Source organism: Neofelis nebulosa, chromosome 5 (assembly GCF_028018385.1).
Source record: "Neofelis nebulosa isolate mNeoNeb1 chromosome 5, mNeoNeb1.pri, whole genome shotgun sequence".
In the NCBI taxonomy this organism is placed as follows: Eukaryota; Metazoa; Chordata; class Mammalia; order Carnivora; family Felidae; genus Neofelis; species Neofelis nebulosa.
In genome coordinates, this window is record NC_080786.1 from 87,256,350 (window position 1) to 87,274,454 (window position 18,105).

General features: G+C 40.2%; 1 protein-coding gene across 2 annotated transcripts; it reads left to right on the top strand.

The window, feature by feature from the left end:
- The first annotated feature begins 3,390 nt into the window (after positions 1-3,390).
- SMCO1 (single-pass membrane protein with coiled-coil domains 1) lies at positions 3,391-14,124 on the top strand. Of its 2 annotated transcripts, none has more exons than XM_058730979.1 (3): positions 3,391-3,609; positions 13,026-13,175; positions 13,616-14,124. In XM_058730979.1, exons 1-3 carry the CDS (start codon positions 3,590-3,592, stop codon positions 14,058-14,060), a joined length of 615 nt encoding a protein of 204 aa, XP_058586962.1. In that variant the 5' UTR covers positions 3,391-3,589; the 3' UTR covers positions 14,061-14,124. The 2 variants fall into 2 exon arrangements, with proteins under 2 accessions (XP_058586962.1, XP_058586961.1); XM_058730978.1 differs by lacking the exon at positions 3,391-3,609 and adding an exon at positions 9,509-9,667.
- The last annotated feature ends 3,981 nt before the right edge of the window (positions 14,125-18,105 follow it).

Genomic DNA, 18,105 nt, shown 5'->3' on the forward strand with positions numbered 1-18,105 from the left:
TTGAGAGACAGAGAGAGACAGTGCGTGAGCAGGGGAGGGGCAGAGAGAGATGAAGACAGAATTTGAAGCAGGCTCCAGGCTCCGAGCTGTCAGCACAGAGCCTGACACGGGGCTCAAATTCACGAGCTGTGAGATCATGACCTGAGCCGAAGTTGGACACTTAACTGAACCACCCAGATGCCCCTCTTTGGTGCTTTTACAATGTTCTCTCAATCACTATCTTTCAACTATTTGATTTTGATGTGCTTTGGTATGGTTTTCTTTCTTTTTTTTTTTTTCAGTGTTATTGACAAATAAAATTGTAAGATATTTAAAGTGCACAATATGATGATTTGATATACGCACACATTGTCAAAGGATTCTCTCCATGTAGTTCATTATCACGTCCATGACCTTATGTATTTAACTTTTTTTTCCCAATGAAAACATTTAATTTCTACTCTCTTAGCAAATTTCAATTGCACAACAGTGTCATCGACTATAGTCACCTTTGGTATGCTTTTCCTTATATATATGATGCCTGGGCTTCTTTGAACTTCTTGAAATTACCTATGTCATCAAATTTGTAAATATTTCTTTCATCAAATCTTTTTTCTACCTCCCTCCCTCTCTTGCTAGAACTCTAATATAGAAATGTGAGAACTCTTGATATTGTCTCACACATCACTGAGACTCTGTTAATTATTTTTCAGCCTTACTTCTCTGTGCTTCAGTTTAAAGAGTTGTTATTGACCTGTCTTCAGATTCATGGATCCTTTCTTTTTCATCTCTAGCTCCTAATTTATCCAGTGCCTTTTTAATTTCAGATGTGGCACATTTCAGCTCGAGAATTTCCATTTGTTCTTGTATTAACCTCCTAGGGCTGCCATAACAGAATACCAGAGACTGGATGGCTTAAAAAACACAAATTTATGTGTCACATTTCTGGAGGCTGGAAGTCCAATATCAAAGTGTTTGTAGGTTTGTTTCTCCCAAGACTTCAGTCCTTGGCTTGCAGGTGGCTGCCTCCTCATTGTGTCCTCATATGGCTTTTTCTCTTGTGCATGCACATCCCTGGTGTCTCTTTTTCTTATAAGGACACTAGCCTTATTGGATTAGGCCGCTACTCTTATGACTTCATATAACCTTAATTACCTCTTAGAAGTCCCTATTTCCAAATATAGTCACATTGGGGGTAAAGGTCTTAACATATGAATTTTGAGGGATACAATTTAGTCCATCACCACATAATGGGATATTATTCAGCAATAAAAAGGAACGAAGTAGATATATGCTATAGTATGGATGAACCTTGGAAACATTATGCTAAGTAAAAGAAGCAGTCACAAAAGGCTACATTGTATGATTTCACTTACATGAAATGTGTAGAATAAACAAATCTACAGAGACAAAATGTAGATAAATGGTTGTTGGTGCTGGGGCAGGGATGGGGGGATTAGGAAGAAGGGAGAGTGCTGATGAGTACAGGGTTTCTTTTTGTGGTGATGTAAATATTCAAAATTGATGGTGGTGATGATTGCACAATTCTGTGAGTATGCTATACACTCTTGAATTCACATTTAAAATGGGTCAGTTGTATGATATATGAATTACATATTCATAAAGCTATTAAAATATGTACCATATGATTCCATTTACAAAAAGGTCAAAAATAGGCAAAACTATAATGAGACATGGTAGTTATCTTTTGGGAAGAAAAGGAGAGCAATAGTAGGGAGGGGCCGTGAGGTCCATGCCTATTCTGGCATGTAGGTAATATTTTATTTCTCAACTTTGGTTAAAGTTACATGAGAGTGTTCACTTTGTAATAAATCATTCAAAGGAAAAACACCCAAGCTTAATACTGTGGCACCATATGTGTGGGGTTTTCCAAAACTAACTCCCCAGAGTTAGCACAGATCCCAGAGGTTAAGAGCTCAGTCCGACAAGACTGCCCCCACTTCAGAATCCAGTCATAAGTCCCAAGTTGTCGTGTGTACTTCTGACTGATTATAAATCAGGGGTTCCCATTACCGCCTCCTCAAATTTGATAATTTATTAGCATGGCTCACAGAATCCAGGGCAACAGTTTACTCATTACTGATTAATTACAAAAGATATATTAAAGAATATAAATGAATAGCCAGGTGAGAGATACCTAAGGTGAGGTCCAGAAGGGTCCCGAGTATGGGAGCTTCTGTCTCTGTGGAGTTTGGGCTACACCACTCTCTTGACATATGGCTGTGTTCTTGTCCACCAACCCAGAAGCTCTCCAAATGCTTTTGGTTAGGATTTTTATGGAGGTTTCATTAGAGTAGGCATGATTGATTAAATTGTTGGCTATTAGTGATTAACTTAAACTTCAGGGGCGCCTGGGTGGCTCAGTCAGTTAAGCCCCTGACTCTTGATTTCGGCTCAGGTCATAATCTCACGGTTTGTGAGTTTGAGCCCCATATTGGGCTTTGCGCTGACAGTGCAGAACCTGCTTGGGATTCTCTCTCTCCCTCTCTCTCTGACCCTCCCCTGCTCACTCTCTCTCTCTCAAAAAATAAATAAACTAAAAAAAAAAAAAAAAATTAAACTCCAGCTCTCTTCCCTCTCCAGAGGTTGAGGAGTGGGGCTGAAAATTCCAACTCTCCAATCACATGGTCATTTCACTAGCTACCAGGCCTCATCCTTAGAAGCTTTCTAAAAATTGCCTCATTACCATAAACTGAGGTGTGGTTGAAAGGGGCTTGTTATAAACAACAAAAGGCACTCCTTCACTTTTACCATTCTAGGGCTATTTCAGTAACAAGGGGGAAAAACCAAATATTATAGTGAAAGATGCTCCTTTCACCTGTTTTAGGAGCTGGGGACAAAAAATATATATAACAGAAGATGTTCCTATGGTTCTTACCACTTAGGAAGTTACAAGAGTTTGATTATCTCTGTGCCCAGAGCTGGGACAAAGACCAAATATAAATTTCTTATTATATCACATCATAGTCATCAAGCTTATGACATAACAGTTTTCTGTGTATATGTTGTACTTCAATTTTTAAAATGTCTTATTAGGGTGCCTGGGTGGCTCAGATGGTTGAGTGTCGGACTCTTGATTTCAGCTCAGGTCATGATACCAGAGTTGTGGGATTAAGCCCCTGCTTAAGATTCTCTCTCTCCCTCTGCCCTTCTCATGTACAGGATCTTCTCTCTCAAAAATATAAAATAAAATAAAAATAAAATAAAATAAAATATCTTATTAATTTTAAAATATTGAGGTAAATAATTTGTATGTTTTTTTAATCAGTTCCTTAATGGAAGCTTCCATAAGAACCCTACTATCTACAAATATGCCTACATCTGTAAAATAAAATTGAAACTAACACACATTTTAAAGTTAATAGTTGATCTAATTAATAGGGTCTGCCAAGGTTCTTTGAGATTAATGCTTGAACAAAAAACATCACACAGTCAGTAGGGATGTAGTCTTAATCTGGTTTAGAGCAAGACCTAAGAAGAGAATTGCACAAACTCACATAAATGAGAACTGAGGCGATTCCAGGAAGCACATCGTACAGAAGGAGAAGAATGAGACAGAGAAGGGAAGGAACTCAACACAGAGCAGTACATGAATTGTAAATTCCCCCTGTGAGTAACTGAGGCTCAACCCCTCCAAAGGTTTTTTGCTACTGCTATGATCCACATTTTATAAATCTAGAAATAGGGACTGAGAGATATTAAAGTACTCTTCAGAGGCTCACAGAGCTAAGAAGTGGTGGAACAAGAATTTGTATCAATCTGATCAGAGCCAAGAATAGTTTAGTCTGCAGGAGACTAAACCAGGTTTTAGAAACTGGAATCTAGAAACGGGGGAGAAGGAAGCAAACACAAGCAGGTTGCAAGCAAATAGAGTGAGTACCTAGAATCAGCACTGCTGTCTGGACCTTGTTTTTATATGGTGACTGGGCTGGGTGCGGTTTGAGTCTGGTGATGGAACTGATAAAATGTATGGAATTCTCTTTCTAGAAAGAAAGCTCAGACATTGTAGATGAATCCTTCTGTAGTCTGTATAAATTCACAAATTGAGGGACTCCTTTCTCTGATGTATTGGTGTAGGTAAGTATCTGGGCTGAATGCATCTTCCGGAAGATTGCACTAAGAGCAAAGTGCAAAGTGGAAAAAACCAGGTTGGCAGCTTGCTGACAAAGTATCATTTTAACAAATTCTCTTTCCATCCACATGTGCTACTGTTACAAAACTCTTGGGGCAAGGTGACCATTAGTAAATTTACTAATGGCAAAAACTCCTAGATCTTTTCCCCTGAGTTGGAAGCCTTTGCAAGTAACATTATTAGTATCTGTGCTTGGAGTTCAGCACTTTGAGTTTAGCACTCAAAGCATAGGACTCAAAGTATTCAATTGTTAGTACTTGATTCAGCTCTACAACAAACAGCAGAAACCTGCTGCAGCTTTAGATGCTTTGTTTTAGCAGAGCAAAGTACTGTTTATCTCTCAGCACTACTGCTTAGCTTTTGAATACAGCATTCTTCCAAAGATCTATACCCTGTGACAAAAAGCAGGAAGGAATCCTGGCTGCAGCTTTGTTATAAAAAAGCTTGTGAGGGAAAATATTTGATAAAGATACAAGTGATAAATATGCCAAGAACCCTTAAAACTCAACAGTAAAAAACAAGCTGATTTTAAAAAGGGCAAAGCACCTGGACAGCCACTTCACCAAAGATATACAAATGGCAAGTAAGCCATGATGTTCAACATCATTTGTCATCAAGGAAATGCAAATTAAAATTATAAGACACAACTACACACCTATTCAAATGGCCAAAATACAAACAGTGACAACACCAAATGCTGACAAGGATGTAGAGCGACAAAAACTATCAGTCACTGCTGGTGGAAATGCAAAGTAGTACAGCCACCTTGGAAGACAGTTTGGCAATTTCTTTTTTATTTTTATTTTTATGTTTGTTTGTTTGTTTGTTTGTTTGTTTAGTGATAGAGCATGAGTCAGGGAGGGGCAGGGAGAGGTGAGAGGGAATCCCAAGCAGGCTCTGAACTGTCAGCACAGAGCCTCCAACCCATGAACTGTTGAGAGATCATGACCTGAGTTGAAATCAAGAGTCAGATGCTTAACTGACTGAGCCCCCCAGGTGCGCCCAGTTTGACAGTTTCTTTCTTTCTTTTTTTTTTTTTAAGTTTATTTATTTTGAGAGAGAAAGAATGCCAGCCGGGGAGGGACAGAGAGGAAGACAGATAATTCAAGCAGGCTCCGCACTGTCAGTGCAGAGCACAACATGGGGCTTGAACCCATCAATTGTGAGATCATGCCCTGAGCTAAAATCAAGAGTTAGACACTTAACCGACTGAGCCACCCAGGTGCCCCCAATTTGGCAGTTTCTTACAAAACTAAACATACTCTTACTGTGCAACCCAGCAATCATGCTCCTGGGAATTTACTCACATAAACTGAAAACTTATGCCCACACAAAAACCTGCACACAGGTTCATAGCAGTTTCATTAATGATTGCCATGACTCGAAAAGACTCATCCTCCAGTAGGTGAGTGAATAAAGAAACTATGGCACATCCAGACATTAAATATTATTCAGCACTAAAAAGAACTGAGCTATCAAGCCATGAAAAGACATGGAGGAAACTTAAATGCATAGTACATGTGAGAGAAGCCAATGTGAAAAGGCTACATACTGTATGATTCCAGCTATATGACATTCTGGAAAAGGCAAAACTATGGAGGCAGTAAAACGATCAATGGCTACCAGAGTTTTGGGGGTGGGAGGGAAGGACAGGCAAGTAGGCAGAGCACAGAGGGTTTTTAGGACAGTGAAACTATTCTGTATGGTACTGCAATGATGGATACTCGGTATTATATATTTGTCAAAACCCATAGAATGGACGACACCAAGAGTGAACCCCTAATGTAACCTATACACTATAGGCAATCATGATGAGTCAATGTAGGTTCATCAGAAGTAATTAATGTAACCACTGTGGTGCAGGGTGTCTATAGCAGGGGGAAGTCGTGCCTGTATAAAGGTAGGGGTATACTTTCTGCTATACTTTCCGTTCTTTTGGCTGGGAACCTAAAATTGCTCTTAGTTAAGCAATATGACAGGGGACCAGGCGGGTCTGAGAGATGAGCCTGGCAGAAGAGATGAGGAAATCATAAAAGTTTGGACAGACAAAAGGCAATATAGAGAGGCAGTCAAGGACAGAGTGATCAGCGGGTACTGTTCAGGTCTACACAGACAAGAGGCAGTCGATGAAAGTGGGGAGAAAAAAACAAATACTGGGTCTGGATAGGCAGGCAGCATATTAGAGGAAACAGTACCGGTGAGTGGAATTGGTAGGCTCTGATCCCAGAGCAGAACTCTACTCTTTGCCCTGTTCTAAACATTCTTCTGGGGGACAGGGTTCCATAATGGCTTATTCTGAGTGAGAAGACAGAGAGATACCAGGTTAAATCAGAGTCTCCACTATTCTCTCCTTCCTTCTCTGTTTTATTTCCTTGTCAAGGTTCTGGCCACTGATCTACTATAAGAAAACTAGTATTAGTTCCAGAAAAATGAAGGGCTTCAGAGGAAGCCTCAGCAAAAAGGAACCTGATAAAGTATCCTTCACTGAACTGTTCACTCCTTAAGAACAGAAGCCCAACTATAAAAGGCTTAACTGATAAAGCAAAGTTACTCCTTACAGTAAGCACATTAGCAATGGAATTATCCTAGGGGAGGTTAATTCAGTGACAAGTTTTTTGTTTGTTTTCTTACCCCTTTACCAACCTCTCCCTATTTGTCCCACTCATCACTCTGGCAAACCACTTTTCTACTCTCTTGTTTCTGAGTTTGGCTTTTTATTTAGATTCCACATGTAAGTGATACCCTGCAGTATTTGTTTTTCTTTGTTGGGATGATTTCATTTAGCATAACGCCCTCAAGGTCCATCCATGTTGTCATAAAAAGCAAGATTTCCTTCTTTCTGGACAATTAGGTTGTTTCCATCATTTGGCTATTGTGATTCAATGATGCAGTGAGCATGGGAGTGCAGATCCCTCAACACCCTCTTTTTATTTTCTTTGAACATATCCCCTGAAGTGGGATTGCTGGACCACAGGATAGTTCCAGTTCTAGTTTTTTGAGGATCTTTCATGCTATTTTTCATCGTGACAGGTTCTTTTCATCTGTCTGCTCTGTTGTCCTGGCTTGCTCTCTGTGGCCGGTTCCCCTCATGTCATAAAAGGGTGAGCGCTGCAGTATCAGGCATTACAGGAAGACTCAGTAATATGAGGGATGAAGAGAAACTATTTCTACTGTGTGTGTGTTTTATCATTAGAAAAACTTTCCTTCCAGTCACGAAAGGACAAATATTGTACAATTCCACTTATAGGAAGTAAGGACTTGGAGGAGTCAAATTCATAGAGACAAAAAGCAGGATGGTGGTTTCAGGGCGGAGGAGAGGGGAGAATGTGCAGTACAGGGTTTCAATGGGTACATGGTTTCAGTTGGGGAAGATGAAAATGTTCTGGAGGTGGATGGTGGTGATGACTGGGCAACAGTATAAATGTGCTTAAGCCACAGAGATGTACACTTAAAAAAGGTTAAAAAATGGTTACATTTTAAAAATTAAGATTTAATTGACATATAACATTAGTTTCAAGTGTACAGCCTAATGATTCAATATAAATATATATTGTGAAATAATCACCACAATAAGTCTAGTTAACATCCATCACCACACATAGTTACAAACTTTTCCTTTCTCTTTCTTTCTTTCTTTCTTTCTTTCTTTCTTTCTTTCTTTCTTTCTTTCTTTCTTTCTTTCTTTCTTTCTTTCTTTCTTTTTGTTTTTAAAAAGTTTTGTTTAGGGGCGCCTGGGTGGCGCAGTCGGTTGAGCGTCCGACTTCAGCCAGGTCACGATCTCGCGGTCCGTGAGTTCGAGCCCCGCGTCAGGCTCTGGGCTGATGGCTCGGAGCCTGGAGCCTGTTTCCGATTCTGTGTCTCCCTCTCTCTCTGCCCCTCCCCCGTTCATGCTCTGTCTCTCTCTGTCCCAAAAATAAATAAAAAACGTTTAAAAAAAAAAAAAGTTTTGTTTATTTAAGTAATCTCTACACCCAACGTGGGGCTCAAACCCACGACCCCAAGATCGAGTCACATGCTCTTCCAACTGAGCCAACCAGGCACCCCAAACTTTCTTCTTGATATGAGAACTTTTAAGATCTACTTTCTTAGCAACATTCACATATACAATACAATATGGTTAACTATAGTCTGTATGCTGCTTATTACATCCCCAGGACTTATTTATTTTACAGCTAGAAGTTTGTACCTTTTTGTACAAAAAGGGGGTATACTACCTTCACCCAATTTGTCCATCCCCACCCAAAATGGTAAATTTTGTTATATGTTTTATAACAAGTAAAAATAAGCTTTTCTCAGAAGTCCCATAGTAGACTTTCTCTCATATTTCATAGGCCAGAATTCTGCCACCTGCCTATTCCTAAACTAATGATAACGGCAACAATAGTGAAATTACTATGATTGACTTAATCTAATCAAGATGCACCCCCCTTGTGACTGGGGAGGGGTCCAGCCTCCCCGAAAGCACATGGCTGCCCAATACTTGAACAATATTTGAATTCTGTTGAGATAAGTGAACAAATTATTCATCGAATAAGTAAATCCGTGACCTGGATCTTATTAGTTTAAATGTTATGGTTTTTTTTTTAATTGTTGTTTTTCTTTTCCTCACATGACTTTTGCTTAAGGCATATCCACTCATTATTTCCTGACCACATCATGTACCTTGCCTCTCTGATTTTGCTCATGTAATTTCTCGTTTTAAAATACCCTTTCTCTCTTCTCTGATAATCAGACACCTACATTTCCTTTAAGGCTAAGCCCAAATCCTACCTTCAGTGTGAGCATTTCTCAATTATCCAAGACTTCGGTGACTTAGTCTCTCATCTATGATTTTTATGGTCTGTACCTATTAAGTGCACCACATTTTATATACATTTTCTTTTTAAGTATATGTCCTTTATTCCCAATTAGAATGTAAACATGTTGAATTCAGGAATCCTGTTTGATGTCTGTTTCCATTTTCAACACTTAATCTAATACTAGAAGCTCTCAATGAATATTTATTAGTTTCTAAGGATGATTAGATTTTTAGCATTGATATATCATAAAAGGTCTGGGGCTCTCTTTAAACCTCATTTAGATTGTAACTAAATAATTAAGCTGTTAAAATTTGAGAGTAATATTTCCATCAAATTTAATCCTAGTATATGTACATATTTGTATACCGATATATACATTTATCAGAATATACATAGAGCCACAATTACATCTGATGGTTGTGCTATGTTGATGTACTACAGCTCACTTTACAAAGACAAACATTATAGTGGGTTCTAGGACACCTGTGTTCACAAGATCAGTTCTCTGAAACTATATTTGGATGTACAAGCTATTAAAAGCTTCTTGTACCGAGTGACCTTTGAGGCAGAATTCAGATCAAATAGTCACACAAGCTGCTGCTTGTTGCTGAGTGGAAGACAGCAGAAAACCCTCCATTAGGTTTTTATTTTCCTTGTTTTGTTTCCTTTCATTTTGCCTTAAGAAGATGAACAATGAAACCACAACCCTGATATCCTTGAAGGAGGCAATGAAAAGGTTGCTAAGGGCTACAGGGCGGGAACAAACATAGGTCTGCTTTTCTGGGAAGATGGGTAAGAGAAGAATAAGGAATAAAAATAGGCAAAGAAGTATAGACATGCTAATTAAAATTCTGTCTCTGTTTAAAGTGGTTTAAGTCTTCCAGGTTAAAATATATATATTTACTATATATATTTAACATATATATTTAAACACATACATTTAACATATATATTAAATATATATTTAACTTCCATATATATGTGTAAACAATAAAGAAAAATACACTCCCAGGTGAATTCCATTCAATTAATGTATGTGCTATATTCTAGGTATACAAAATAAGTAAAATGTGGTTTCTATCCTCAAGGATCTCAAAGCCTATAGAGAGAATTATTCAAAAATACTTAGAATTTAATGTGATTGACCTTGTAATGGTGATGTTCATAAAGGGCTATGAGGACAGAAGAGAGGATCAATTTATTTGCCTTTGACACCAGAAAAAGGAACCCTTCACAGAGGGACATTTATTATTTTTTTTAATTTTTTTTTAATGTTTATTTTTGAGACAGGGAGAGACAGAGCATGAACAGGGGAGGGTCAGAGAGAGGGAGACACAGAATCCGAAACAGGCTCCAGGCTTCGAGCTGTCAGCACAGAGCCCAATGCAGGACTAGAACTCACAGACCGCAAGATCATGACCTGAGCTGAAGTTAGCCGCTTCACCGACTGAGCCACCCAGGCGCCCCTCATAGAGGGACATTTAAACTGGATCTTAAAGTGTGAGTAAAAGGCTATGAGAAAAAAAAATATGGGAAGGAATTCTAGGCTGAGGAAACAGTACATGGAACACATAATGGAACATGGAGGCCGCAGAAGCCTGGAATCACATACTGTGTTCCGTCAGCTTCTAGATGTCTCGTGTGATTACCGACTAGGGTATGAGAGGATTGGCAGAAGATGGGAGCAAAGGGTTAAGGGCTTTATGTTTCCTTCTGAGAATAGCCAATTTGGCTATAACTGTGTCTTTGGACAAGTCAGGGCAGCACAAAGCATACATAATCAGTTGAGTCACATGATCAGAATTGTATTTTAGAATCACATTTCTGGAAGGATGGATTCAAGGTGGCAGAAATTGAAAGCAGGGATCCAGTTAGGCTACTGTAATCCTAAGTCAAAGTGAAAGACAGTTATTAACTGGTTTAGTGGTGATGGAGAGGAGGGTATAGTTTAGAGGCATTAGTGGAGAGGAAGAAAAAAAAGGTAAGAATTATTCTGAAATTTCTAGTTTAAGCACTTGAATAGATGGTGATGTCACTAACTGAGCTGGGGAATTATAGTAAAAAACAGACTTGGATTTGCAGACATGTTGTTCAGCATTTATTTCAAATGGTGTGGGAATGCCTTTTTGTGAGAGGCTTCCAAAAAGCTATTAACAACTGTGAACTTTTATACTGACTGACAAGCTAGAGTTCAAGCTAGAGAGGACCTATAAGCAATATAGTCTCAAAGGTGTCAAAGTTACTACAGACAGTACGCCAGATGACATTGTTTTCATATGTAGACAGAGATTGCTGGCATATTAGGTCACGCAGGCTTACACTCCTATGAAACACATTTCGTGGTGGGCCTTATCTATATGTAAGTAAAATATCCAAAACAGTGAGAAAATTCTAACCATAGTAATTTCCGAAGATGAGGGAGAGGGATAGTGAGTAGGTTCAGTTTAGAACGGTTGGGTTTGGAGATGCACAAAACATAAAGATACAGCTCTAGAGGGGCGCCTGGGTGGCTTGGTCGGTTAAGCGTCCGACTTCGGCTCAGGTCATGATCTCACGGCCCGTGAGTTCGAGCCCCGCGTCGGGCTCTGAGCTGACCGCTCAGAGCCTGCAGCCTGTTTCAGATTCTGTGTCTCCCTCTCTCTCTGCCCCTCCCCTGTTCATGCTCTGTCTCTCTCTGTCTCAAAAATAAATAAACGTTGAAAAAAAAAAAAAAAGATACAACTCTAGAGCTTAGGAGATGGTACCTGAAGCTGAATTAGCCTTGAGATAAACTGAGCGCTAAGAAGAGAACATGGTCAAGGACGGAACCTGGGCAACCACAAAGTATTCAGGTCACTGAGGACATAGAAGTGGTACCTGAATTTGTGTATCACTTCTTTCATGAAAATGTGGGTGCCTTCAGGCAAGTGAGTTGTGTGGTTCCAGTTCTGTGTGATTCAGTTTGACATAATTCTGGTGCCACAGTGCCCTCTGATGATTAAGGTTGTTCAGAGCTACTCAAATGCCCTTGTTGGGTTACACGGCTCAGCGTCTCATTCACATTATTGATGTCGATAATATGAGACATATTTTCTTACTTCTGTGTAAGGCCTTTGCTAGGTATTGGGGGACAGGCATAAAGATGTCCAAGAAATAGTCTCTGATTCCCCTTCTCCAACAGTTTACCATTTTGTTCATGAAATCCTAACTCTAAAAATAAAGCAGGAGGTGAGGAGTGACAGGTAATAGAGGCAGTCCCTGTGAAAATGAAGTAGGCAGGGCAATCTCCAGGCAGAAAGGCTAGGGGATATAAGTGAGGTAGGATACAATTTGGGTAGTCAGAATAGAGAAAGGCACCTTTTTAAATAGTGGTCCCAGCACTAAGTAGCTATGACATTAGATCTCAATCTTTGTGAGACTCGATTTATCTGTAAAATAATAAAAATGACTGCTTCGCTTCTTATGGTTGTTGTGAGAATCAAAGTAATGCTTGTATTTAAAATACTTTTGGGGGCAGGCACCTGGGTGGCTCAGTTGGTTAAATGTCTGACTCTTGATTTTGGCTCAGGTCATGATCTCGTGGTTCGGAGTTCAAGCCCTGTGTCGGGCTCTGAGCTGGTAACATGGAGCCTGCTTAGGATTTTCTTCCTCTTCTTTCTCTCTGCCCCATCCCCACTCTCTCGCAAACACGTGCTCTCTCTCAAAATAAATAAACTTAAAAAAATTAAAAATAAAAACTTTTTTTTTTTTAAGTAGGCTCCATACCCAATGTGCAGCTTGAACTCACAGCCCCGAAACTGAGAGTCGCATGCTCCACTGACTCAGGCAGCCAGGCACCCCTAAAATACTTTATTTAAAGTATAAAGTTCAATACAAAAACATGGTATGTTAGATAATCCAAGTAATTAGACAATTCAGAAGTTTGGCAATATAAGGAAGAACTGGGATGATGGCTAGAGAGAATTAGCAAATGGAAACATCTGTTCGTAAGCTTAAATGTAGATAGGTACCCAAATTAATAGTGGTTATAAACAATGTAATAGAGCCCTATCTTAAGGCAAAACCTTAGTACTGTCTCTCGACCTAAAGTGCCCCTTGACTCTTTTATCCTGTAGAGTAGACCACAAACTCCAAGTTTTAGAAGCACAGTTTAAAGAACTGGACTTCACCCAGGATAGCCTGACACAGAAATTTGAACATCATAGCAAGGCTTTGGCAAACCAGGCAGCCCACGATGAACTGTGGACAGCAGTGCTGGCACTCAAGTGAGTATCCAATGAGAAATCAGTGGAATTTCGTGGCTTTGTGAGAGCTTGCAGGGGACATTCTAAACTTGAACTTAATATGGTTCTAACATGGCTTGTGAAGAAATCGTATTCTCTTAGGTTAATTGATTCAAAAGAGATTAATTTGAGCACCTGTTGATATGCCAGCACTGCCATATACATCTCATCACAGAGTCTCTTGCTTGCCAATGTCTTACTAATACAGAGATGGCTGACATAACTCCCCTGCCATTGAGAAATGTGTAGTATGAGTGGCCTGAGAACTAAGCTATCCAGTATAGTGCAGGCCCTATTTCTAAAGTAAGTATTTTCTAAACTACAGCAGCTGGTTCTTCTAGTGGGTTTGTATTCTAATAGAATTCATTTCATGTTTGTACGTAGAGTTCCACTGCTCACAAAGCTCTCCACATTTTTTGTAGATTCACTTCAATGGAACTGAGCATTTTATATAGCTACGTCATGGAAGTACTCATCTGCTTGCACACTCGTGTGCTTGAGAAGCTGCCAGACCTGGTGAGAGGTCTTCCCACTTTAGCCTCTATCCTAAGACGAAAAGTCAAGAACCAGCGTATTAGAGGTGTTTGGGAGTCTGTCCTGGAGGAAAGTGGGCTGGAAGAAGGAGATATCACAGCACTTTGTACCTTCTTTATTGCATATGGTAACAAGGCAGAATACTATGTTGCTAAAGTGAGGCAGATGTATATCAAGGATGTCACTTTCCTGATCACTAACATGGTAAAGAACCAGGCTTTGCAGGATGGTTTGCTCAGGGCTGTGCAGGTCATTGAGAAGGGAAAAGCAGTGAAGGCCCCTGAAAACCAAAAGTCCCCCCTAAAAGAGTTGATACCATTAGCCAGAAACTAACTTTACTCTATGACCAAGGGATTCTACTTCTAGTAGTTTATCTCACAAAAATGGGGGGGGGGGGGTAGGAAACGTATGTACAATTTATTATACACCTATTTTTATAGCAGAAGTGAGGGGAGCCTTAAACAAAATATGATAAATTGATACAATGGATACTTTCTGTGTAAGAGAATGAAGAAGCTCTTTGTGTAACTGTACAATGATACAGAGCTATCACCAAGATGTGTTGTTTTAAAATATTTCCTACGGGGCGCCTGGGTGGCGCAGTCGGTTAAGCGTCCGACTTCAGCCAGATCACGATCTCGCGGTCCGTGAGTTCGAGCCCCGCGTCAAGCTCTGGGCTGATGGCTCGGAGCCTGGAGCCTGTTTCCGATTCTGTGTCTCCCTCTCTCTCTGCCCCTCCCCCGTTCATGCTCTGTCTCTGTCTGTCCCAAAAAAAAAAAAAAAAAAAAAAAAACACGTTGAAAATATTTCCTATATATTGTTAAGTGGAGGAAAAAAAGGGCAAAAATGAATATACACACACACACATATACAAGCTAATATACCCATAAACTTCATAAGCTTCTTCTGGAGAGATAGAAAGTGGTAACTTTGGCTGTCTCAGGGAAAAAACAAAGAGGCTAGGGGTCAAAGGTAGGAGGAATTCTTTTCACTGTTAAAGAATGTACTGTTTTGTACATTTTGAATTTTGAACCATATGAATGCACAGTATATTAAAAGACAAACCAATACAAACACCTAATATATATTATATGTTGTACATTTTCTCTCTGGTACAGAACCACAGTTATTTTACACTAGAAAGGGAACTCTAATACATTGACTATATATTAAAATATTTATTGAACATCAAATGCCATGTGCTAGGTGCTGTGAATTAACAGAAACATTTAAAAATGTGGAGTCTGTCTTCCAGGTAAAGGTTGAGTGCTTATGCTTTATTTGGAAGGTACAAATTCAAACTTTTTTTTTCTAGTGTTTAATTTTTTTTACACTTATTTATTTATTTAAAAAATTTTTTTAACGTTTTATTTATTTTTGAGACAGGGAGAGACAGAGCATGAACAGGGGAGGGTCAGAGAGAGGGAGATACAGAATCTGAAACAGGCTCCAGGCTCTGAACAGGCGGGGCTCGAACTCATGGACCACGAGATCATGACCTGAGCCAGAGTCGGACACTCAATCGACGGAGCCACCCAGGCACCCCTACACTTATTTATTTTTGAGAGACAGAGATAGAGCACAAGTTGGGGAAGGGCAGAGAGAGAATAAGACAGAGTCTGAAGCAGACTCCAGGCTCTGAGCTGTCAGCACACAGACCGACATAGTGCTTGAACTCACAAACCGTGAGATCATGACCTGAGCCGAAGTCGAATGCTTAACCAACCGAGCCACCTAGGTGCCCCATATTTATTTTATTTTTGAGAGACAGGGACAGCATGCGAGCAGGGGCAGAGAGAGAAGACACAGAATCTGAAGCAGGCTCCAGGCTCTGAGCTGTCAGCACAGAGCCTGACACGGGGCTCGAACCCATGAACTGTGAGATTATGACTTAAGCTGAAGTCAGACGCCTAACGGACTGAGCCACCCAGGCACCCTGGGAGATACAAATTAGGCAGAGGATTCGAAATAATACAAAATGATGTTATCTTGCTGACCCCTCCTTGAAAATGGGCCATGAGACACAGAAGGTTCCTTGGTAGATAAATGCACTCAGTGTTGGGGTGCCTGGCTGGCTTAGTTGGTAGAGCATGAGACTCTTGATCTCAAGGTTGTAAGTTTGAGCCCCACGTTGGGTGTAGAGATTACTTAAAGTCTTTTAAAAAATGCCCTCAGTCTTGTCCTTCTCCAGACACATTGTTTGGAGAAACCATGCCTTGGAAGAAAGATGGAAAGGGAATTTCTCTGTCATGCTCACTTAGTCTATTGTTTTCAGTTGGTCAAAGTTTGTTCCATGGGGAATGACCCCTCCCCCCCCCGCGCCCCCCCCCCCCCCCCATACTTCCAGGATGCATCATCTAAGCCCTCCCAGCAGGCGTTTGGAAGCCGGTGCCTGCATTGTTCAGTGCAGTGTTTCACTGGAGTCCAGAAGTGATAGGAAGAGCCAGAGACTCTAGAAATGTAACTGCTCAGCTCCAGACAGAGCAAGGGACTGTGACTGTGGGCCCAGAAAGTAGACAAGAACAAGGAAATCTGAAGAAGCACATAAAATATATCCATTATACCTGACATAAGTACCTGAACATAGAAATCAAAATGCAGGGGTGCCTGGGTGGCTCAGTCCAGTTGGTTGGGCACCTGACTTTTGATTTTGGCTCAGGTCATGATCCTGGAGTTGTGGGATCGATCATGGAGGATGCTTGAGATTTTCTCTCCCTCTCTCTCTCTCTCTCTGCCCGCTCCCCTGCTTGCTCTCGCTCTAAAAATAACCAAAAAGGGGTGCCTGGGTGGCTCAGTCAGTTAAGCGTCCAACGTCAGCTCAGGTCACCATCTCGCCATGGGTCGAGAGCGTCGGGCTCTGGGCTTATGGCTCAGAGCCTGGAGCCTGCTTCCCATTCTGTTTCTCCCTCTCTCTCTGCCCCTCCCCCGTTCATGCTCTGTCTCTGTCTCAAAAATAAATAAATGTTTAAAAAAAAATTAAAAAAATAAAAATAACCAAAAAAATCAAAGTGCAAGAGTTAAATAATAAGACTACAATAAAAACCACTATTACTAGGCAATATATGATTGGGTGAGTTTGGGAGGGTTATCACTATGTGATTGAGAAATACTATGGGTATTTCCTGGAGGAAGTACATTGAAGTGATCCTTCAAGTAGGCAAAGCAACAAAGTAACTCATTAGGATGAATTATGATTTCAAACAATGGCCTGAAAGCACAAGATTTGGATGACAGGGAATATAGATCATGGTTTAATGTTTAAGAGAATAATGGGAGATTCCACAGGACCTATCAGAGAGCCTGGAATTGCAGGCTAAGGTGTTGATACCATGGACAACTGGATGACAAACAAAAGTTTCTGAATTCTCATTAAAACAAAACAAAACCTCCCAAGGCTCTCTACCAAGGACCTACAACCTCCTTGCTTTGGCTCCATCCAGAAACCATGTCGCCACCTGAATGACCTCAGCAAACCCAAAAGACCTTAAAGACTATATTCATGCACAGTGATTTTTTTTTTACTCTTTCTCCACATCTATGTAATATTTCCTCAAAAAACTCAGGCCTTGTTTTGGTTGGTTTTCAAATTTTTTCTTATTGTGGTAAAACACATAGAATTTACCATCTGAACCGTTCTTAAGTGTACAGTTCAGTGTATCATACACATTCATAATTTTGTGCAACCATCACCACCATCCATCTGAAAACAAACTCTGTACCCATTAAACAAGAACTCTCCCAGCCCTTGGCAACCATCATATTTTCTGTCTCTAGACTTGGTTCTTAGATAACAGGTGTCAGTCTATTTAATCCCCTTCATTTTCCCAGCCAAAATTTACTTTTTGCATAGAATTCAATACAGTAGGATTCAATACAATAAGCACAAGAACTTAATACCAAAGTGGAAAAACTTATTTTAAAATGCATAAAATATTATTTTTTACCTCCTTTGTAATTTTGATTGTTCTAGATTGAAATTTAATAATACGGGAATATATCATAAATGATGCACATGACAGCTAAGCCCCAGGATCGAGGCCGCCCTGCAGTGTTTTCCAAGCCCTTATGAAACGCTATAGAAATGTCAAAGTGGATGGAAGTGAAGATCGACACCCTAATGCAAGACTTGACTTTAAACGGAACACATTTTTCTCTTCCTCATTCTTGAAGACCCCCCCCCCCCCACTTCACTTGTTTTTCTGTAGAATCTTTTGTTCCAAGAAGTGTATATCGATGTGTTGACACTTAGTAAGGAGCCTTGGATGGCCGATGGCAGCACTAGTTATGAGACGACCTTGAACACCTGTGGAACGTGGCGGGCAGCACGGATCAGATTCCTTTACCTACTGCTTAGATTCTGTATTTTCTTGTCGAACCC

Coding starts and splice junctions, on each gene's coding strand:
- SMCO1 (XM_058730978.1), top strand. CDS start 9,618: ATGAACAATGAAACCACAACCCTGATATCCTTGAAGGAGGCAATGAAA. Junction 9,668..13,025: donor TTGAAGGAGGCAATGAAAAG/GTTGCTAAGGGC, acceptor TTTATCCTGTAG/AGTAGACCACAAACTCCAAG. Junction 13,176..13,615: donor ACAGCAGTGCTGGCACTCAA/GTGAGTATCCAA, acceptor CATTTTTTGTAG/ATTCACTTCAATGGAACTGA.